Source organism: Eubalaena glacialis, chromosome 6 (genome assembly GCF_028564815.1).
Source record: "Eubalaena glacialis isolate mEubGla1 chromosome 6, mEubGla1.1.hap2.+ XY, whole genome shotgun sequence".
NCBI classification, from domain to species: Eukaryota; Metazoa; Chordata; class Mammalia; order Artiodactyla; family Balaenidae; genus Eubalaena; species Eubalaena glacialis.
In genome coordinates this window covers 85211180-85232752 of record NC_083721.1, presented here as the reverse complement: position 1 = coordinate 85232752, position 21573 = coordinate 85211180, and the positions used below count along the sequence as shown (strand labels likewise).

At 41.6% G+C, this 21573-nt stretch overlaps 1 protein-coding gene across 1 annotated transcript in view; it reads right to left on the bottom strand.

Moving 5' to 3' along the window:
* MCF2L2 (MCF.2 cell line derived transforming sequence-like 2) overlaps positions 1 to 21573 on the bottom strand; it is a 199538-nt gene that overhangs the window by 102698 nt on the left and 75267 nt on the right. Inside the window, exons 11-12 of the mRNA XM_061192749.1 lie at positions 16575 to 16766; positions 14026 to 14217 (exon numbers count right to left, since the gene is read on the bottom strand). Of these exons, the coding sequence (XP_061048732.1) occupies positions 14026 to 14217; positions 16575 to 16766 (384 nt within the window). The remainder of the gene's footprint in view (positions 1 to 14025; positions 14218 to 16574; positions 16767 to 21573) is intronic.

Here is a 21573-nt window from a genome sequence, read left to right as displayed (position 1 = left end):
GAGCAGCTGTGTTCTGATACAACTTCGTTTACAAAAATAGGTAGCAAGCAGCTTTGGCCTACAGGCTGTAGTTTGCTGACCCCTACTCAGAGTCTGTGTCTAAAAGGTCACTTCAGAGAATGTGCCTCTGGCCTCAGGAAGCTCAGTTGTGCCGTGGACTAAAGGTTCTGATTACACAGCTATGAGTCCAAGTCCCAGAAAAAGCCAAATTCCCTTATGTCAGGGTGATGTATTTCTGGGGGGATGGTGATAAGACACTACTACTCTGCCCTTCTGGTCCAGAGATGAGCTTGAGGAAACTGAGACATAGGTGTTCATTGCTGCTCAAAGATCAAGAAATCTGACTCAATGAATGATTGTCAAATTGGTGTTGTGTGGGGGACAGCCCTGGTATGAGGTCAGTGTCACATGCTAGAGCCCAGTGACTCACCACTCGGGCTAGACAGGACTTGGATCACCTTTGCCCTTTTGCAGCTTTCTCTTGAGACCCCAGGGTGAACTCTGGAAATAATGAGGCAGTCAGAAGAGACCCTAAATTCCTAAACTCAGATGAGGGGGAGGTAGTGCAAGATTAACCATTGCATTCTCCTCTTTCCTCTTTTTACTTGCAAATCCATTCTCCATACCACAATCAGAATTATCTTTCAAAAATTAAATATGATCATATAACTTCCCTGTTTAAAAGCCCTGCAGGGGCTCTCCGCTGCATCAGGATAAAGTCCAGTCTCCTCATTCGGGAGCTCTGAGCTCTTCATGAATTGACCCTGGTCTCCCTCCAGTCTCCCACCTGCCAGTACCCACCCTTCACACTCCAGCCTCCAGCTGCGCCAGTTTCCCTAATACTCGTTTCCAGCCTCTCTGCCTTTGCACCTCTGTTCCTTCTGCTGAGGTCCCCTCCCTCCACTTTGTGTACCCTGAAAACCCCTACCTAGTTTTCCAGACCAAATTTAGGCATCCTCTCCTATGAACACCCTGGCCTCCCCCGGCTGAGCTGACCAATGCCTCCTCTATGTGCCTCACACTCCCTTCCGTTCTATCTGCTCTTGGACTAAGGAGCATTTACTGCGGACATGTTTGTCTTCCACCAAACTGCCAGCACTTTGATACAGAGACTGTGACTTTCATTGTTGATTCCCAGAATAAAGGGCAAACTGGGTACCCAATGAATATTTGAAGAATCAAATTTTGCTGTTTGCTACTGAGATTGTTTAATTCCCTGGACTGGGTGGTGAAAGTGAATGAGGGAGAAAAATCAAAACAGCAGCACTAAGAAGGTAGCACAATAGCAATGTATTAGGAAAAAACACTTTGAAGAGCCTCAGACAGAGATAGGGTGGCTGCTATAAGAACAACAGTTTAACTGCTGATGTCATTTTGATCATCACTGTGTCTTAAATGTAACAGACTCAATCTTTTAGACATAGAGTACCTGTTCTTGAGATATAAATTTTATTTTTTAGAATAATTTTAGATTTACAGAAAAATTGCGAAATAGTATAGAGAGTTCCCACATACACCACACTCAATTTCCCCTATGATTAACATCTTATGTTAGTATGGTACATTTGTTACAATTAATGAACCAATACTGATACATTATTTTTATTATTAAAATAAATAATTATTAAATAAAATCCATGCTTAGATTTTCTTAGTTTTTACCTAATGTACCTTTCCCCCCTCCCAGGATACCACATTACATTTAGTTGTCGTGACTTCTTAGGCTCTTCTTGGCTGTGACAGTTTCTCAACTTTTCCTGTTTTTTGATGAACTTGACTGTTTTGAGGATTATTGGTCAGGTATTTTGTAGAATGTCCCTCAGTTGGGATTTATATGATGTTTTACTAATGATTAGACTGGAGTTACGGGGTTTTGGGGGGGGAAGACCACAGAAATAAAGTGTCATTTTCATCACACCATATCAAGAGTACACACTATCTATATGACTTTAGACTCTTGATGTTGACCTTGATCACCTGGCTGAGATAGTATTTGTTAGGTTTCTCCACTGTAAAGTCACTCTTTTATTTCTTCCTTCCCATACTGTACTCTTTGGAAGAAAGTCATTATGGGCAACCCACACTTAGGGAGTGGGGAGTTACGCTCCATCTACATAAGTATCTACATAAATCTACATAAATAATTTGGAATTCTTCTGTATGGGAGATCAGTTTCCTTTCCTCCATTTATTTATTTATTCCATCATGTATTTATATCACAATGGATTCATGATATCTATTTTATACTTTGAGTTGTAATCCAGTATTACTTTATGAATCTTGCTGCTCAAATTGTTCCAGCATTGGTCACAGGGAGCTCTTTCAATTGCCTCCTATGTCCCATCATTGTGGTTTGTTTTGTTTTGTTTTGAGCAGTTCCTTACTTTCTGGCACTATAAGATGCTCTGGGATCATCTTTTCTAAAAAAATTGAAGTATAGTTGATTTATAATATTATATTCATTTCAAGTGTACAACAGAGTGATTCAGTATTTTTATAGATTATACTCTATTTAAAGTAATTATAAAATATTGGCTATATTCCCCGTGCTGTACATATAACATTGTAGCTTATTTATTTTATACATAATAGTTTGTACCTCTTAATCCTTTACCCCTATCTTGCCCTCTCTCCTTCCCTCTCCCACTGGTAATCACTTGTTTGTTCTTCATATCTGTGAGTCTGTTTCTGTTTTGTTATATTCCTTCATTTGTTTTATTTTTTAGATTCCACATACAAGTGGTAACACAGAGTATTTGTCTTTCTCTGTCTGACATTTCACTAAGCATAATGCACTCTAGGTCCATCCACGTTATTGCAAATGGCAGAATTTCATTCTGTTTAATGGCTGGGTAATATTCCACTATATATATATATAGTGGAATATATATAGGTATATATATCAATCACATATATATACACTGTATATATACACAGCGTTATATACTTTTCTTTATCCATTCATCCGTTGATGGGCACTTAGCTTGCTTCCATATCTTGGCTATTATAAATAACGCTGCTATGAACATTGGTGTGCATTGTATCTTTTCAAATTAGTGCTTTCACTTTCTTTGGGCATATACCCAGGAGTAGAATTGCTGGATCATATGGAAGTTCTATTTTTAGTTTTTTGAGGAAACTCCATACTGTTTTCCACAGTGGTGGCACCAATTTACATTTCTACCAACAGTGTATACGAGTTCCATTATCTCCATTATCTTCAGTTTGAATGCCTTCGTAAAAAAATTGAAGTAGAGTTGATTTACAATGTTGTGGCAATCTCTGCTGTACAGCAAAGTGACTCAGTTATCCACATAGAGACATTCTTTTTTATATTATTTTCCATTATGGTTCATCCCAGGATACTGAATATAGTTCCCTGTGAGATACAGTAGGCCCTTGTTGTTTACTCATTCTAAATGTAATAGTTTGCATCTAACAACCCCAAACTCCCAGTCCATCTGTCTCTCCCTCCCCCCTCCCCCTTGGCAACCACAAGTCTGTTCTCTGTCTGTGAGTCTGTTTCTGTTTAGTAAATAGGTTCATTTGTGCCATATTTTAGATTCCACATATAAGTGATATCATATGGTATTTCTCTCTTTCTGACTTACTTCACTTAGTATGATAATCTCTAGCTGCATCCATGTTGCTGCAAATGGCATTATTCCATTCTTTTTTTTATGGCTGAGTAGTATTCCATTGTCTATATGTACCACATCTTTATCCATTCATCTGTCCATGGACATTTAGGTTGTTTCCATGTTTTGGCTATTGTGAATAGTGCTGCTATGAACATAGGGATGCATGTATCTTTCTGAATTAGAGTTCTGTCCAAGTATATTCCCAGGAGTGGGATTGCTGAATCATATGGTAGTTCTATTTTTAGTTTTCTGAGGAACCTCCATACTGTTCTCCATAGTGGCTGTACCAACTTACATTCCCACCAACAGTGTAGGAGGGTTCCCTTTTCTCCACACCCTCCCGAGCATTATGTTATTGGTAGACTTTTTGATGATGGCCATTCTGACCGGTGTGAGCTGGTACCTCATTGTAGTTTTGATTTGCATTTCTCTAATAATTGGTGATGTTGAGCAGACTTCCTGGAGGGCAGGGCAGGTGCCTGCCCACTGGTGGGGGGAGCTGGGCCTTGGCCCTCTGATAGTCAAGGCCATGTCTAGAGGATGTCTAGAGGTGGCTGTGGGCTCAGGAAGTCTTTAGGTAGCCTGTCTGCTCCTGGGTGGGGCTGAGTCCCCACCCAGTTTGCTTGGCCAGTCCCAGCACTGGTGCCTATATGCTCTTGAGTGGGGTCAGGTCCTGGTGCTAATGAGCTAGAGGAAGGGTACCACAATGGTGCCCACCCACAACAGTGTCCAGTGGTAGAAGGAACTCCCAAGCATGGTTGCAGCCAGTGTCTATGTGCCCAGGGTGAGCCGCAGCTGCCCTCCACCTCTCCAGAGACTCTCCAAGACCAGCAGGTGGGTCTGGCCCAGGCTCCTATCAAATTACTGCTTTTGCCCTGGGTCCCAGAGCATGTAGGATTTTGTGTGTGCCCTTTAAGAATGAAGTCTTTACGTCCCCCGGTCCTGTGAAACTCCCTAAATTAAGCCCTGCTGACCTTCAAAGCCAAATGCCCTGCGGGTTCCTCTTCCCAGTGCAGGACCCCTGGGCTGGGGAGCCTGACGTAGGGCTCAGAACTCTCATTTCTGTGGGAGAAACTCTGCAATATAATTATTCTCCAGCTTGTGGGTCACCCACCTGGGGGTATAGGACTTGATTATATTGTGAGTCTGCCCCTTCTACCCGTCTTGTTGTGGTTCCTTCTTTATATCTTTAGTTGTACAAGATCATTTCTTGTAGGTTCTGGTCTTTTTCATTCAATGGTTGTTCTACAAATAGCTCTGATTTTTGTGTGCTCATGAGAGGAGGTGAGCTCAGCATCTTTCTAATCTGCCATCTTGGCCAATCTCAAAAATAGCCTTTAACATGTTGAGATATGTTCCCTCTATACCAAATTTGAAGGGAATTTTTATCATGAATGGATGTTGAATTTTGTCAAATGCCTTTTCTGTGTCTTTTGAGATGATCATGTGATTTTTATCCTTCCTTTTGTTAATGTGGCTATCACATTGATTGATTTGCAGATCTGGAACTATCCTTGTATCCCTGGAATTAATCCCACTTGATCATGGTGTATAATCCTTTTTATATATTGTTGAATTCAGTTCACTAATATTTTGTTGAGGAGTTTTGCATCTATATTCATCAGAGATATTGGCCTGTAATTTCCTTTTTTTGTGGTGTCTTTGTCTGGTTTTAATATCAGGGTAATGGTGGCTTCATAGAATGAATTTGGGAGTGCTCCCTCTTCTTCAATTTTTTTGGAATAGTTTGAGAAGGACAGGTATTTTCTCTTCTTTATATGTCTGGTAGAATTCCCTTGTGAAGCCATCTGGTCCCAGACTTTTGTTTGATGGGAGTTTATTTTTATTACAAATTCAGTTTCACTACTAGTGATTGGTCTGTTCAGATTGTCTATTCCTTTCTGATTCAGTCTTTGAAGATTGTATGCGTCTAGAAATTTATCCATTTCTTCTAGGTTGTCCAATTTGTTAGCATATAACTGTTTGTAGTATATACTATTATGATTTTTTTTTGTATTTCTGTGATATTGGTTGTTATTTCTCCTCTTTCATTTCTTATTTTGTTAACTTGGGTCCCCTCTCTTTTTTCTTGATGAGCCTAGATAAAGGCTTTTAAATTTTGTTTATCTTTTCAAAAAACTAGCTCTTGGTTTCATTGATCTTTTCTATTGCTTTTTGGTCTCTATTTTATTTATTTCTTCTCTGATCTTTATTACTTCCTTCCTTCTGCAGACTTTGGGCTTTGTTCATCTTTATCTAATTCCTTTAGATACCAGGTTAGGTTGTTTGAGACTTTTCTTGTTTCTTGAGGTAGTCCTGTATCATTATAAACTCTTAGAACTGTTTTCGCTGCGTGCCATAGATTTTGGAAAGTTGTGCTTTTATTTCCACTTGTCTTGAGGTATTTTCTAATTTCCTCTTTGATTTCTTCATTGACTCATTGGTTTTTTAGTAGCATGTTGTTTAGTCTATACATGTTTGTGTTCTTCCCATTTTCTTCCTGTAATTGATTTCTAGTTTCATATATTTGTGGTCAGAAAAATCGCTTGATATAATTTCTATCCTCTTAAATGTGTTGAGAATTGTTTTGTAGCCTGGCATGTGACCTATCCTGGAGAACATTCCATGTGCACTTGAAAAGAATGTATATTCTGCTGTTTTTGGATAGAATGTCCTGTGGCTATCTATTAAGTCCAACTGGTCTAATATACCATTTAAGAGTATTATTTCCTTATTGATTTTTCTGTCTGGATGTTTTGTCCATTGATATGAGTGGGGTGTTAAAGTCACCTACTATTATTGTATTATTGTGGGATTCTCCCTTTATGTCTGTTAATATTTGCTTTATATATTTAGGTTTTCCTACGCTAGGTACATATATGTTAATGAGTGTTATATCCCTTGTATATTCTTGATCCTTTTATCATTATACAATGCCCTTCTTTGTCCTTTGTTATAGACTTTGTTTTAAAGACCATTTTGTCTGATATTGCTACCTTCACTTTCTTGTTTCCATTTGTACAAAATATCTTTTTCCATCCTCTCACTTTCAGTCTGTGTGTCTTTAGCTCTGAAGTGAGTCTCTTGTAAGCCACCTATAGAGAGGTCTTATTCTTTTTATCTGATCAACCATTCTATGTCTTTTGATTGGAGCATTTAGTCCATCGACATTTAAAATAATTATTGACATCTTTGTACTTGTTGCCATTTTGTTACTTGTTTTCTGGTGCTTTTTGTAGTTCTTCTCTGTTCTTTCCTTCTTCTTTTAGTTTCTTACCTTGTGGTTTCATGATTTTCTTTAGTGGAATGCTTGTGTTCTTTTCTCTTGGGTTTTTGTGTTTCTATTGTAGGTTTTGATTTATGGTTACTATGGGCTTCATTCTATGTTGACTGGTAACTATAATTACTTGTTTTAAACTGGTATACTCATTTAAGTTCAAACACATTCTAAAAGAGCTACATTTTTAAAATTTCCCTTCCCCATGTTTTGTGTTTTTGATGTCATATTTTACAACTTCATGTGTACCCCTTCACTGTTTATTGTAGTTATAGTTGATTTTATAATTTTTTTTGTCTTTTAATCTTCATACTAGCTTATTTAAATGGTTCATCCACAGCCTTTACTATATATTTGCCTTTACTATTGGGATTTCTCCTTTCCTATAGATTCTTACTTCTTCTTGTAGCCTTTTCTTTCCATTTAGAGATGACCCTTTAACATTTCCTTTAGGGTCCATTTAGTATCGATGAACTCTTAGTTTTTGCTCATCTGAGAAGTTCTTTATCTCTAAAAGATAATCTTGCTGTGTAGAATATCCTGCATTGTAGGCTTTTCCCTTTCAGCACTTTAAATATATCATGGCCAATCCCTTCTGGCCTGCAAAGTTTCTGCAGAAAAATCAGCTGATAGCCTTATGAGGGTTCCCTTGTATATCATTCTTTGTTTTTCTCTTGCTGCCTTTAGAATTCTCTCTTTAACTTTTGCCATAATTATGATGTCTTACTGTGGGTCTCTTTGGGTTCAACTTGTTCGGGATCCTCTTTGCTTCCTGTACCTGGATATATTTCCTTCCTCAGGTTTGGGACGTCCTCAGCCATAATTTCATCAAATACATTTTCAACCCCTTTCTCTCTTTTCCTTCTGGGACCCCTATAATGCGAATGCAGGTATGCTTGATGTTGTTCCAGAGGTCTCTTAATCTATTCTCCTTTTTAAAATTTCTTTTTCTTTCTGCTGCACTGATTGGGTGATTTCCATTATTCTATCTTCCAGACAATTTATGTGTTCTTCTGTATCACCTAGTCTGTTGTTAATTCCATCTAGTGTGTTTTTCATTTCAGTTATTGTATTCTTCAGTTCTGACTGGTTCTTTTTTTATATTTTCTAGTTCCTTCTTTTTTTTAAATACATTTATTTTATTTATTTATTTTTGGCTGTGTTGGGTCTTCGTTGCTGCGCGCAGGCTTTCTCTAGTTGCAGCAAGTGGGGGCTACTCTTCATTGCGGTGCGCAGGCTTCTCATTGCGGTGGCTTCTCTTGTTGCAGGGCATGGGCTCTAGGCATGCGGGTTCCAGTAGTTGTGGCTTGCAGGGTCAGTAGTTGTGGCTTGCGGGCTCTAGAGTGCAGGCTCACTAGTTGTGGTGCATGGGCTTCGTTGCTCCGCGGCATGTGGGATCTTCCCGGACCAAGGCTTGAACCCATGTCTCCTGCAGTAGCAGGCGGATTCTTAACCACTGTGCCACCAGGGAAGCTCTCTAGTTCCTTCTTAATATTCCCACTGTGTTCATCTATTCTTTTCCCTAGTTCAGTTAGCATTATTATTGCTAATGCTTGGTACTATTTTTCTGGTAAATTATTTCTCTGTTTCATTAGTTGTTTTTTCCTTGTTCTTTCATTTGAAACAAATTTCTCTGTCTTCTTATTCTGCTTAACTTTTTCTGTCTTCATGAAATTAGGTGAAACAGTTATCTATCCTGGTCTTGAAGGGTTGTCCTCTGTGGGAGCATCCCTACACAGTCTGCATGTGCCCAGTAGCTTTGATGGGAGAGCTGGATCTGACATGAGCACAAGTCACATCTTTCCTCAGGGTGTGCTGGCAGCTAGCATCTTGGTAGGTGGTGGGGCTGGAGAAGGAGGGGCTGAAGCCAGGGCCAGGTGTGAGGCAGGACTTCCCCTCTGCTCAGTGGCCATCACTGCCTTGTTGGGTGTGGGGTCTGATCCCAAATTGCTGGAACAGAGGTCCTGAGGGCTGGGTCCGAGCTGGTTCTAAGTGTGTGCTCTCCCCTTCCCCCTCCAGCATCGATACCTTTGCCCCAGAGGGGAGCAGTGCTGGAACAAGAGGTGCCAGAGTGGGCACCTGGTGCAGGCTGGGGTGTGTGGTGGCATGAGTCTGTTCTGTTTCGTAAATAAGTTCATTTGTCATATTTTAGATTCCACATATAAGTGATATCATATGGTATTTGTCTTTCTCTTTCTGACTTACATCACTTAGTATGATAATCTCCAGGTCCACCCATGTTGCTGCAAATAGCATTATTTCATTCCTTTTTTATGGCCGAGTAATATTCCATTGTATATATATATACCACATCTTCTTTATCCATTTATCTGTCAATGGACATTTAGGTTGCTTTCATGTCTTGGCTATTGTAAATAGTGCTGTAATGAACATTGGGGTGCATGTATCTTTCTAAATTAGAGTTTTGTCTGGATATATGCCCAGGAGTGGGATTGCTGGATCGTATGACAACTCTGTTTTTAGTTTTTTGAGGAACCTCCATACTGTTTTCCATAATGCATGCACTAATATACATTCCCACCAACAGTGTAGGAGGGTTCCCTTTTCTCCACATCCTCTCCAGCATTTGTTATTTGTAGACTTTTTAATGATGCCTACTCTGACTGGTGTGAGGTGGTATCTCATTGTAGTTTTGATTTGCATTTCTCTGATAATTAGCAAGGCTGAGCATCTTTTCATGTGCCTCTTGGCCATCTGTATGTCTTCTTTGGAGAAATGTCTATTTAGGTCTTCTGCCCATTTTTCAATCAGGTCGTTTGTTTTTTGGTATTGCATTGTATGAGCTGTTTGTATATCTTGGAAATTAAGCCCTTGTCAGTCACATTGTTTGCAAATATTTTCTCCTAGTCTGTAGGCTGTCTTTTCGTTTTATTTATGGTTTCCTTTGCTGTACAAAAGCTTGTAAGTTTGATTAGCTCCCATCTGTTTATTTTTGCTTTTATTTCTATTGTCTTGGGAGACTAACCTAAGAAAACATTGCTGCAATTTATGTCAGAGAATGTTTTGCCTATGCTTTCTTCTAGGAGTTTTATGGTGTCATGTTTTATATTTAAGTCTTTAAGCCATTTTGAGCTTATTTTTGTGTATGGTGTGAGGGAGTGTTCTAACTTCATTGACTTACATGCATCAGTCCATCTTTCCCAACACCACTGACTGAAGAGACTGTCTTTTCTGCATTGTATATTCTTGCCTCCTATGTCAAAGATTAATTGACCATAGGTGTGTGGGTTTATTTCTGGGCTCTCTATTCTGTTTCATTGATCCATACATCTGTTTTTGTGCAAATACCATGCTGTTTTGATTACCGTAGCTTTGCAGTATTGTTGAAGTCTACAGGGTTATGCCTCCTGCTTTGTTCTTTTTATTCAGGATTGCTTTGGCAATTCTGGGTTTTTTATAGTTCCATATAAATTTTAGGATTATTTGTTGTAGTTCTGTAAAAAAAAGTCATGGTAATTTGATAGGGATCACATTAAATCTATAGATTACTTTGGGTAGTATGGCCATTTAAACAGTATTAATTCTTCCAATCCAACAGCATGGGATATCTTTCCATTTCTTTGAATCATCTTAAATTTCCTTTATTAATGTTTTATAGTTCTCAGCACATAAGTCTTTCCACCTCTTTGGTCAGGTTTATTCCTGAGTGGTTTTTTTTTTTTGATGCAATTTTAAAAGGGATTGTTTTTTACTTTCCCTTTTTTAGTGTACAAAATGCAACAGATTTCTGTATGTTAATCTTGTATGCTGCTACCTTGCTGAATTCACTTATCAGTTCTAGCTGTTTCTGTGTGGAGTCTTCAGAGTTTTCTATATATATTATCATGTCACCTGCATATAATGACAATTTTACGTCTTCTCTTCCAACTTGGATACCTTTTATTTATTTCTCTTATCTGACTGCTGTGGCTAGAACTTCCAATACTATGTTGAATAGAAGTGGTGAGAGCAGGCATCCTTGTCTTATTTCAGATTTTAGTGGGAAGCGTTTCAGCTTTTCACCACTGAGTATTATGTTGGCTGTGGGTTTGTCATAAATAGCTTTTATTATGTTGAGATATGTTCCTTCTATACCCACTTTGGTAAGAGTTTTTCTCATGAATGGATGTAGAATTTTATCAAATGCTTTTTCTGAATCTATTGAGATGATCATGTGGCTTTTGTCTTTTCTTTTGTTGATGTGGTGTATCACATTGATCAATTTGCATATGTTGAACCATACTTGTGACCCTGGGATGAATCCAATTTCATTGTGGTGTATAATCTTTTTTATGTGTTGTTTGATCCCACTGGTTTTTAAACCAGCTAAAGGGACTTGTCTTCCCAGTGTCAGACCCTGGGGCTGGGGCACCCAATATGTGGTTCAAACTGCTCACTCCTCAGGGAGCATCTCTGAACCTGTGTAACCCCCCTCCTCTTCTGTGTCCCCTCCCAGGGGTGTGGTCCCAACCTGATTGCTTTTCTTCCTTCCCTTTCTACCTGATTCCATGTGGATCTCTCTTACAGCTTTGGTTGTGTAAGTGTCTTTATGGCAGTCTCGTTTGTTTCCAGTGAGAATTGCTCCACTTGCAGATGTATTTTTGATGTGTTTGTTGGGGGAGGTAAGCTCTGCATCCTCCTACTCTGCCATCTTGATCTCCCTCTCTAGGATCATTTTGTATATTTCCTTTCGCAGTCCTAGATACACACATTTCTCCAAGGAGCCCTGTTCTCTTCTATTGGAGAATGGTATAAGAAACCAAGATCTCGGTGGTGGGTGTGCTCATTGATAGTAGGGGTCTCATTGTTTCTATGCCTGGCATCAACTGCCCAAGGAGATACATGTGTCTATACCAATGTGTGTATATGCATATAACTAGGATTATTTTTATATGTATAGAGTACCAGTTTTGACAACCAAGTTATTACTCCTCAGTGGACAAAACTCTGACACAACAGGATATTTAAATATTATAATCTAGAATTTTACTCCAAACCAAAAGAAGAAAAGATGGGTTTGGGGGATTTTTTTGGTCCATTTTGGATTTTTAAAATAAATATTTCTTCTGGTCTTCTCCTTCCTCCATGTTTCTGCCTATTTCCCAGAGGTGGTTTATTAAGTTTTATTTATTTCCTGGTGGGTGGTGTGGTCAGGAAGTTTGCTGATGTTGGCCAAAATGGCAGCTGTGGCCACAAGTCTCCCTGGTTGACCTGATACACTTGTTTGAGGAGCTAATGGGCATGGAGCTGAGTGAGACTGTTCTGCTTTAGGAATATGATATGAGGCTACCAATCCTGGGTCTACAATATAGCACACACACTAGATGGGCCTTCTCTTAGGGAAGTAGAAGGATCCCTATGTTAGGGGAAGGTAGACCTGCCTAACCACCCCCAGTACCACCTCAAGATCACATCTTACCACCAAAACTCATTGGGAAGAGTCAGGGAAAGAACATCACTGAGGCACAATTCCACACCAAGCTGCCCCCACTGTATTCGGCCCACTCTGCCACCTGCCACTTGTTCAGCAAACACAGATTGGACACCAGGCACAGACTAGGCACAGGGACACAGAGATGGGTGAGGCTCTTGCCTCACTGCAGCTCCCAGTGTAACAGACAAGACAGACATTAAAAATAAATAACTAGAATACAGTTTGCTATGTATCATTTTGGAGCAAAGTCTCTTAGCCTGGATCCATGGATGGACTTCAGGGTGTCCCCTAAAATTAATCATAAAAAGTTATATATGCTGAGTATTCCCTGTCTGCTCCCCCACTATATCTTCTCTATACTGTTCTGTGTCCCAGGAAGCTGACCTCTACAGACTCCATCAGATGGGCTCACTAGATGCCCATGGGCTTTTAGTTGGATTTGGCTACTGAGATGTACCACCAGGAAATCTGAGAGGGAGAGAGAAAAGTAGGGGTATATATTTCTCCACCAGTGGCTGCATTCCTCTGCCCAAGGCCACAGATCTTACTGGCTACCTCTCTTACAGTCACAGCTGTAGTGCTTCTTGGGTTCCCCTTTGTCTTTCAGGCTTAGGGGGGGTAACTGCTCCCTGTTTCTTTATAGCCCAGGGTGCTTCACCATCCATATTGGGTTTTCTAAATTCTGCCCATATCTTTGTAAACAGTGCCTACATCAAACTCCATTCAATCATTTTGAGTGTGCGGAACCCTGAAAATATGTGAATCAGATTCGCAAAAGTGTCCATGACTCAAAAGAGGTAAAGAAGCCCCTTCTGCAGGAGTACATACAAGGTGATGTGGATCTAAGAGGAAGGTGTACTATCTATAACTCTGCTGGCTTCAGAGAACAGTGCTCCACTCAAAATGCAAATCTGATCAAGTTATTCCCCTGCTTAAATCCTTCAGTGGCTCTCAGAATAAAGACCAAACTCCTTCATATGGCCAACAAAGTCACACTTCATCTACACCTCTCTAATCTCACCCCAAAGACTCTTCCCTTGTTCTCTGTACTCTAGCCATTCTGAATTTTGGGTTCTGCACTTGTGCCAGGCTCCCTTCAGCCCTGCAGCCTTGCACACTCTGATCCTTCTGTCTGGAAAGCCTCCGCCATCTTCTCTACTCATTTTCTGGGTCTTGGCTCAAGTGACTCTTCCCAGGGAACTCCCCTGCCCCCCAGTCCAGGTCAAGTTCCTCTGTCACATACCCCATAGAACCCTGAATCCATCCTTCAGAGCACCTGTCTCAGCTTGCAACACATTTTTGTGTTTTGTGTTTGATATTTATTAATGTCATACATAAACTGTATGACATACATAAACTGTAAGTTCCATGAAGGATGGAACCACATCTATTTCTGCTCATAATTGTGTCCTCTGCATTCAGCACAGTGCCTAATACATCAGAGATGCTTATAAGTATTTGCAGAGAAATGAATGAGTGAAAGTGATATTTGAATCAGGCCATGAAGGGTCAGTTTGCCAGGAAGCACAGACCAGGAGTCTAAGAGGCCACCTGAGGGCTCAAGAGCCAGTTAATCTGCTCAGTACATCCTACACAGGTTTTCTTGGGCAACAGGCAAAGTCCCCCCACATCCCTTTCCCAACCACAGGATCAAAATAACTCAGAAACGTTACCTTTACATCAAGAGTGAGCATCAGCTCATACTGGTTGTAAAACTCGTTGGGGCTGGGCAACTGGTACTCCTTCGCTGTGCCCAGGAACGTCTCAATGTCAGTCAAGGCAATGTCAACCCCCTCTCGGGACTGGCACTTGTCTACAGCTTGGGAAGCCAAGAGGTAGATTCCTTCTTCACACCACTGGCTGACCTTTTAGAAAGAAACACAGTGCCCTGTGCAGTTAGCCTGCCCACAACTCAGCCACCACAGTCCTCAGGAGGTCCAAGCTCATATGGGGTCTACAAGGATTCTGAGACAACAAGGAATTGTCATGGCACAGCATCAGGTTTAGAGGTCCAACCACTATAAATATAACCATGAGGTGGACAAGCCCAAATCAATTTTACATCTGCATACTTTTCAAGGAAGTCACTTAGTCAAAAAATAAGTCATATAAGCATTCTTCTTTTCTCCACTGACAGTAATTGCCACATCTCTAAGAGCAGAGAGTTGAGTATTTCTGCGTTTGGTCTAACCATAGAGAAATGCAACCAGTGGCTTTTTGGGTTTACCTTCTAGGCCAATTTCTTGCATCCTAATTGGTTACAAGAGCACAGAGTAAATAAGGAGGCTTTAGACCTGGCTCCTACATGCCTTCCTGGGAGAGGGAATGTCTCTTTTAACAAGAACACCACTGTCCTCTGTCCACATTTGCATTTATTAGCGTTTGTCTTACCAAGGGAAGCATCTAAGAATGCAAAGCTTTTAGCTCAGAATATCAGTACTTAAACTTTCCAGAATGCTGGAATGAAAGCAGATAAGTAATGAATTCTAACAATTCAATTTTTAAAAAACTTAGAGAAAGACAGGGGCCATTGTGCTGTCTGAATATTTGTATGAAAAAAAGCTGCCCTTGCAAGTACATCTGCATTTCCATTTACCCTGTGACCTGAAAAGCTATGTAAAATAACTGTACAGAGAAAAAAGACCAAAAGGGAGCTCTCTAAAGTAGTTATCTCTAAGTGGGAAAATTACAGGCAAATTAAATTTGTCTTTACTTTCCCTAAATTACCTACACTGAATGTGTACTACTTTTAGAATAACAAAAAAATCATAAAGATATTTAAAAATGGATGATTCCCACTGTGTGGGGATGAGGAGGGGAGTGTAATGTAATTAGTGTCCATAAGTAACTTTTTTCCTCCTCCTTCCTATATTTTTGGATTTTCAAAATAATAGGAAATTATGCTTTGATATATACTGTGAAAACTTTCTCTTTAAACATCATGCCTATATCTGCAGAAAACACTAAGCTGGGGTCTTCTGCAGAGTCACAGCAGCTACTCGCTCTCCGAGACACATACACACACACACACACACACACACGCACACACACATGCAGTCCACAGATTGGCGTTAGGCTATTATCTCTGGCAGGCCCTTCTGAGCCACTTGCTTCTGGAACAGCTATATTTCCTTGACACTAAAATCCCTTTGGCAGTGGGATGATGTAAACAGCCTGGGCGGGTGCCCCCAGCTATCAGAGAGAAACAATTGTGGAAATGGAGCATGCTGACTCACAGCGGTGAGCTCTCTGCTGCCTGGGAACAGCTGACAGAGAAGGCTCCAGAAGTCACAGCCCCTGCTGACTGGCACTTGCCTCAGAGATCACTCTGAAGGGCTACGGGGGCCGTGCCCCCTCCCCGTGAGCACTCTGCATACAGGGTTGCTGTCTAGTCTAAGGAGCCTGGGGTTTGGAATTTGGCAGTCCTGACTTCAAACCTGTGATCCCCTATTTACCCCATGTGTGGTCTTGGGCAATCTTTTACCCCAGGGTTTTTCAGTGTTGTTCATGTACTACCTGCACCAAATCACCTGGGCACTTGAGGAAAATACTGATTCCTGGGCATCATCCCACACTTACTAAATCAGAGTCTCCAGAGTGGTACATCAGGAAATCTGCAATTATAGCAAGCTCACCTCATGTACTAAATGTTGTGACCCATTGACTTAACTATGCTGAATATCAATTTCTGTCTCTGTTAAATGAGGCCATTAATATCCTCCTCATAGGTTGTCCTGAGGATTAAATAGATGACATAATTATGCTCCTGGTAGGAACATAGTAGGTGCTCAGTAAATGGTAGGAGTGTATAATGGTTGTTATTACTTAGGCTTCTTCAAAAGGATTCACAATCTGATGCCTTTACATGAGGAGAAGCACTTTGCAACTATAGTGCTTGGTTCTCTTTACACCTGATGGGGAATCATGAAATGCCCCACAGGGCCAGGCCAAAACACACTCTTTAAGTCTGGGTCCACACAGAGGACATGGACTTTATAGTTCATTAGAATGGGATGTGGTGGATGGCTGGGGCATTTTTGACCTTCAATACCTCTATGACTTAGAATCTGCACAGTTTTTAATGCCTCTTGAGCACTGTTTTCACATGAAGGACTTTATCCTCTCATCTCAGGAATCGTGAGGGGCAGGGAGGGCAAGTATGATTAAGACTGTTTCACAGAACATTTTGCAGACATCATGTTCACAGCTTTGTTTTGCTCACCTTGTCCAACTGTCTATGCAACTCCAAGGACTTTTCTAAAATGTCATGTTTTTTCTTGTTTTCATTGATGAAGTCATCACAGAGGTGCCTGAGCTCTGCACACTGGGGTCTGATGGAGTCCACTGCATAGTGGTGGCTTTGGATGAGCTGGTCCCCAATTACTGCAAGCAGCTGGGCCTTTTCCAAGGACTCCTGCAAAGTGAACATCCACAGCCAAGCATCAGAAGCCGAGTCATGGTGAGGCTGGTATTTGCCTGGCACTGTGTGCTCCAAACTTGGAGGGAGGCTACGGAGAGGTTGATCAGGTTTTAGGCTCAGAGACTGGGGCTGGGGAACCTGGGAAAGCACTGGGGTGGTTCAAGGCCCCCAGGAGGTCTAGCCTAGTCCAGGGTCATCTGCACTCTGAAGAAGAGCAAGTCATTCATTCAAATATTTGTTGAGTTCTGGGTTAAGCACTGAGGATATAGCGTTAACAAGCCAGGAATTTTCAGTTCAATGGAGAACTCAGATACTAAACAAATTATACAAATAATTAACTTATTACAACTGTGATAAATTCTAGGGCAGAAGAGCATGAATATCATACTGCACAGAATTGGAGACTGAATTATCTTGTCAACTGAATGGAAAAGGAAAAGGGACAAACATGTGGCCCTGAGGAGAGTGGGGAGTAAGCTGAGGTTGAGAAAATGGTAAAGATCTGGTTTGGGCAACCCTATGGGGGGATCATGAGACTTAAGAAATATGTTTGTCTAAACCATTTCCTGCAGCCCACAAGGTCCCTGTCTGCTCTGATATCGTCTGCTTAGCAACTGTATCTCCTCCCTCTTTCTGCACAGCTTGTTTCGTTCTAACCACATGTGCCAAGTTTTTCCTGTTTTTAATTCATCATGTATTATTGAGGACCTGCCATGTACCAAGCACTGTCCAGGTGCTGGGGGTTTGGTGGTAAACAAAGCAGGCAAAAATCCCTGCCTCCATGAAGCTTATATTTTAGTAGGAGACACAGGCAATAAACAAATATGTAGATAATATAATATCTTAGACAGTGGTGAGAGCTATGGAGAAAAATCAAACAGGGAGAGGAGGGCGGGGAGCACTGGTGGAGGAGCTGCTATTTTAAATAGGGTAGTGAGAGAAGGGCTCACTGAGAAGGTGCTGGCCACGCTGTGCAGAACAGTTAACACAGCAGCCTGAAACTGCTGTCCTTAGAAAGGCCTGCTTGAAAGGTTGGTCCTCGGCTGGCATCTGGGAAAGTCAGGAGGGTTCCTATCATCCTTAAACAGAATGGCTCATGGTATCTAAACTGTTTGTGCAAACAATATGTTTTATGCTGAAGACCTGCTTTCTTCTGGGAGTCCGGAATTCTGGTATATGCCAGTCAGATGCCACCAACATGACTAGCCCCCAACAAAAACTCTGGGCACTAAGCCCCTGATGAGCTTCCCCGACAGACAACATTTTACAATGCTGTTGCAAACCACTGTTGGCGGCACTAAGTGCATCCTGTGGGACTCCAATGGGAAAGGACCCTTGGAAGCCTGCACCTGGTTTCCTCCAGACTTTGCCCCATGCACCTCTTCCCTTTGCTGATTTTGCTTGGTATCCTTTCACTGTAATAAACCATAACCATAAGCATAATTATATGCTGAGTCCTATGAGCTCTCCTAGCAAATCTTCAAATCTGGGTGTGGCCTTGGGGACCCTTGACACAGGAGCCAAGATGTGAAGTGAGGGACAACCATGCAGCACTCGGCTGAGAGATGGGGGCACGTTTGACGAGTTCAGGTAGCAGGAGGAAGCTACTGTGGCTGCAGCAGAGGAAGCAAGGAGGAAAGGAGGAGACATGATCAGAGAGGAAAGAGGAGGATCTGACCAGGGAGGGCCTTGCTGCCATTGTGGGCACTTTGTCTCTTATTCATTGTGACATGGGATGCACTGGAGGGTTTCGAGGACAGGACCTCATTCATATTTTTGAAAGGATCACTTCAGCTGTGGTGTCAAGAATGCTAGAGAAGAAGGAAAGCAAGGAGACCAGTTAGGGGGCTACTGCAGTAATCCAGGGAAGAGGTGTGGCTTTAACAAGGCTGGCAACCAAACCAGCTCCTACCTCAGCACCCTTCCCTGGGATGCTCCTCCCAGGTCTAAGCTCTTAGCTCACCCCCTCCCAAGCCCTCTCCCTCACTTTGTTTTCATTTTTTAACAGCACTTACTTCTACCTGAAAGTATTTTCTTTCTCTACTTTAATGTATAATTCCTCCCTCTTCCACCCATGCCCACCAATACATAAGCTCCATGAGGTCACTTAGTAGGCATCCCATAAATATTTGGTCAATAAGATAAAAGAATAAATGAACCAATGAACTAGGGGATGCAGTGATCTGCTTGGCTGGAATTGTGTGAATAACACTGACCTGAGTCAAGACAGATGACTGCCACGTCCCCAAAGGCCTCCAGAACAGAAGGCCTGCACACACCCTTGCTGACCAGGTTGAGCATCCAGGGTGCCACATTTGCCCTGGTTTAGCTTTTCATAGTAACGCTAGGAATCATGGTGACTCCAAGTGATGACAACCTGCCCCTCTCTTAATTTACAGTGGTGTATGATTTCAACAATTTCAAAACCCCTGCCCCCTACCCAGTCAATCATTCGCCAAGCCCCATAGAGCGCACCTCCTTCTTAATCCATTTTGAACTCAGTCCTTCCCTACCACCTCCTTGTCACTGTGTGTTCAGACCTTGGTGCTTTCTAACTGGGACAGCTGGTCTCCTTGATTTCCTTCAGACTCTCCTTCAAATAACGTTCCACACTACTGACAAAATGGCAATTCCATCACGACGTCTATTCCTGTCTACATCACTCCCGAGCCTCAAATCCTTTCCTGGCTCCCTACTGTCTTCAGGAAGAAGTTCAAACTCCTGACCAATGCACAGAAGGCCTTTCACTATCTGGCTCATACCTGTGGCTCCTCCTCCTTCACTCTGTCACCCCATCCTCTGCTGTAACTGGACTAATAATAACTCCCTTGTAGTCCCCCAAATATTCAGGCAGCTTCAGGCCTCCATGACTTCTCTACTTGCTCTCTCTGCCTAGAAAACCCCATCCTTCCCTCATCACCCCTCCCCCTACCTCTTCCCCTACCCTTCCCCTACTCCCCCACCCCCCGCCTTGTACCCACACTACTCTGTAACTAACTCCAAATCACCCTTCAGAGTTCATCTTCTTCAGGAAACTTCCTCTGACTCCACCATTTTATTTTGATGCCCCTCCTCTGTGCTCCCATAACACCCTATGCCTTTCTAGATCAGAGCATGAACTTGACTGTGTTGTGGTCAGTTATCTATTGCCCACACTATGCCACAGACCCTTGTGGGCATGCACCAGCTCTTATTCAACTTAAATAGTACACAGCACATATTAGGTACTTAAGAACAAATGACTGTTGTGCAAAACAAAAAAAGGAGTAATGATATGGGAATAAAGAGACATGAATCAAGCAGTGGCTATTTAAAAGAACTCAGAGATAAATACTCAGGGATAAAAGAACTCAGGGATATATACTCAGCGCACTTGTTCTAAACAGCAAAGGCCCAGATGCACTTGGTCACCATCGCTCAAAGGAGGTTAGAATGCTAATTCCTTGGGCAGTGATTTTTTACTTTTTTGCTCACTGCTGTGTCCTCAGAACTCAGAGCAGTATGTGGTATGGTAGGAGATCAATAAATATTTGCAGAATGAATATAAGAATGAATGAGACACTCTTACTAGAACTGCTCAGTCACTGAAGGTTGAACCTAGGAAATATTCTGCAGCCCAGAATTTACCCCACCACCTCTGTTATTAACAAAAACATCTAACATTCACTGAGAGCTTACTGTATGCCAGGTACTGTTTCAAATGCTTACGTCAATGATTCCTTTTACTCTTCCCAACAAACCTTTAATGTAGGTGCTGTTTTACAAAAGAGGAGTGGAGACACAATGGCCCAACGTGACCCGGGTAGGAAAGAGAAGAGCCAGGCTTCAAACTCAAGCAGTCTGGCTCCAGAATCTGGCTGCGGCCAACACACACAGAGAAAAATGGCTGTGCTTGTCCTGCCTCATTTGGTTGATTGAACCTGTCTGACTTTAGTCAAATATAGAAACATGAAAACTTGGCCAGGAAATCTCTGTTGACTTTTGTTTTTTTTAAGTCCAGCTGCCTAATTTATTAAGAATAGCACAAGTTTTCTGGGCCTAGGGAACTTCACCACAGGATGCTCCCCAGGTTACCTGTGGCAGCCACAGCTGCGTCCCTGTGGCACGCAGCAGCTCACCCTTCAGAACTGTTCTTAAAACACTTGAGATGTTGGAGGAAAGATGTCCATAACAGGTCCAAATGGATTTTGGGAAGAGATCCATAAATACAATACAGAATTCACCACCAGATGGCTGGAAAATTACTCTACTGAAATGAATGGATAATAATAATAGCTTCTAAGCTCTGACCACCTACTACGTTCCAGGCACTCACTAAGTCCTTACTATACATCATCTATTCATTTCATATTCCTAGGGACTCTTGTGAGGTAGGAATTATCACCCACTTTACAGATGAGAGGGTATGAAACTTGACTAGGGTCACACAGTTGGTAGTTGTTAGAGTCGGGATTTGAATCCAGTTCCTTCTAACTCCAAAGCCTGTGTCTTGCCACCTTCCAGCCTACGTGGTCTCCCCACATGTGCTAGAATAATGGCAGCACATTATTATTAATGCAGTCATTATTATTAATGACTATCAAATCCTTCAGTTGCCTGCCAAGAACTTTACTGTAAAACCTCCAAACTGCATTTTATTTTTCAGTCTATATAGCTTCTGCTCAAGATAATCAGGCAACAAAACCTTCAAAGTAAAAAGAAATAATGAGAAAGAAATGGCTGAAATCAGGTACTCTGATCATAAGCCTGCCTGGCATCTTTCAGATGCTGAAAATTTCAGAAGGCTGGTCAAGTTGCAACA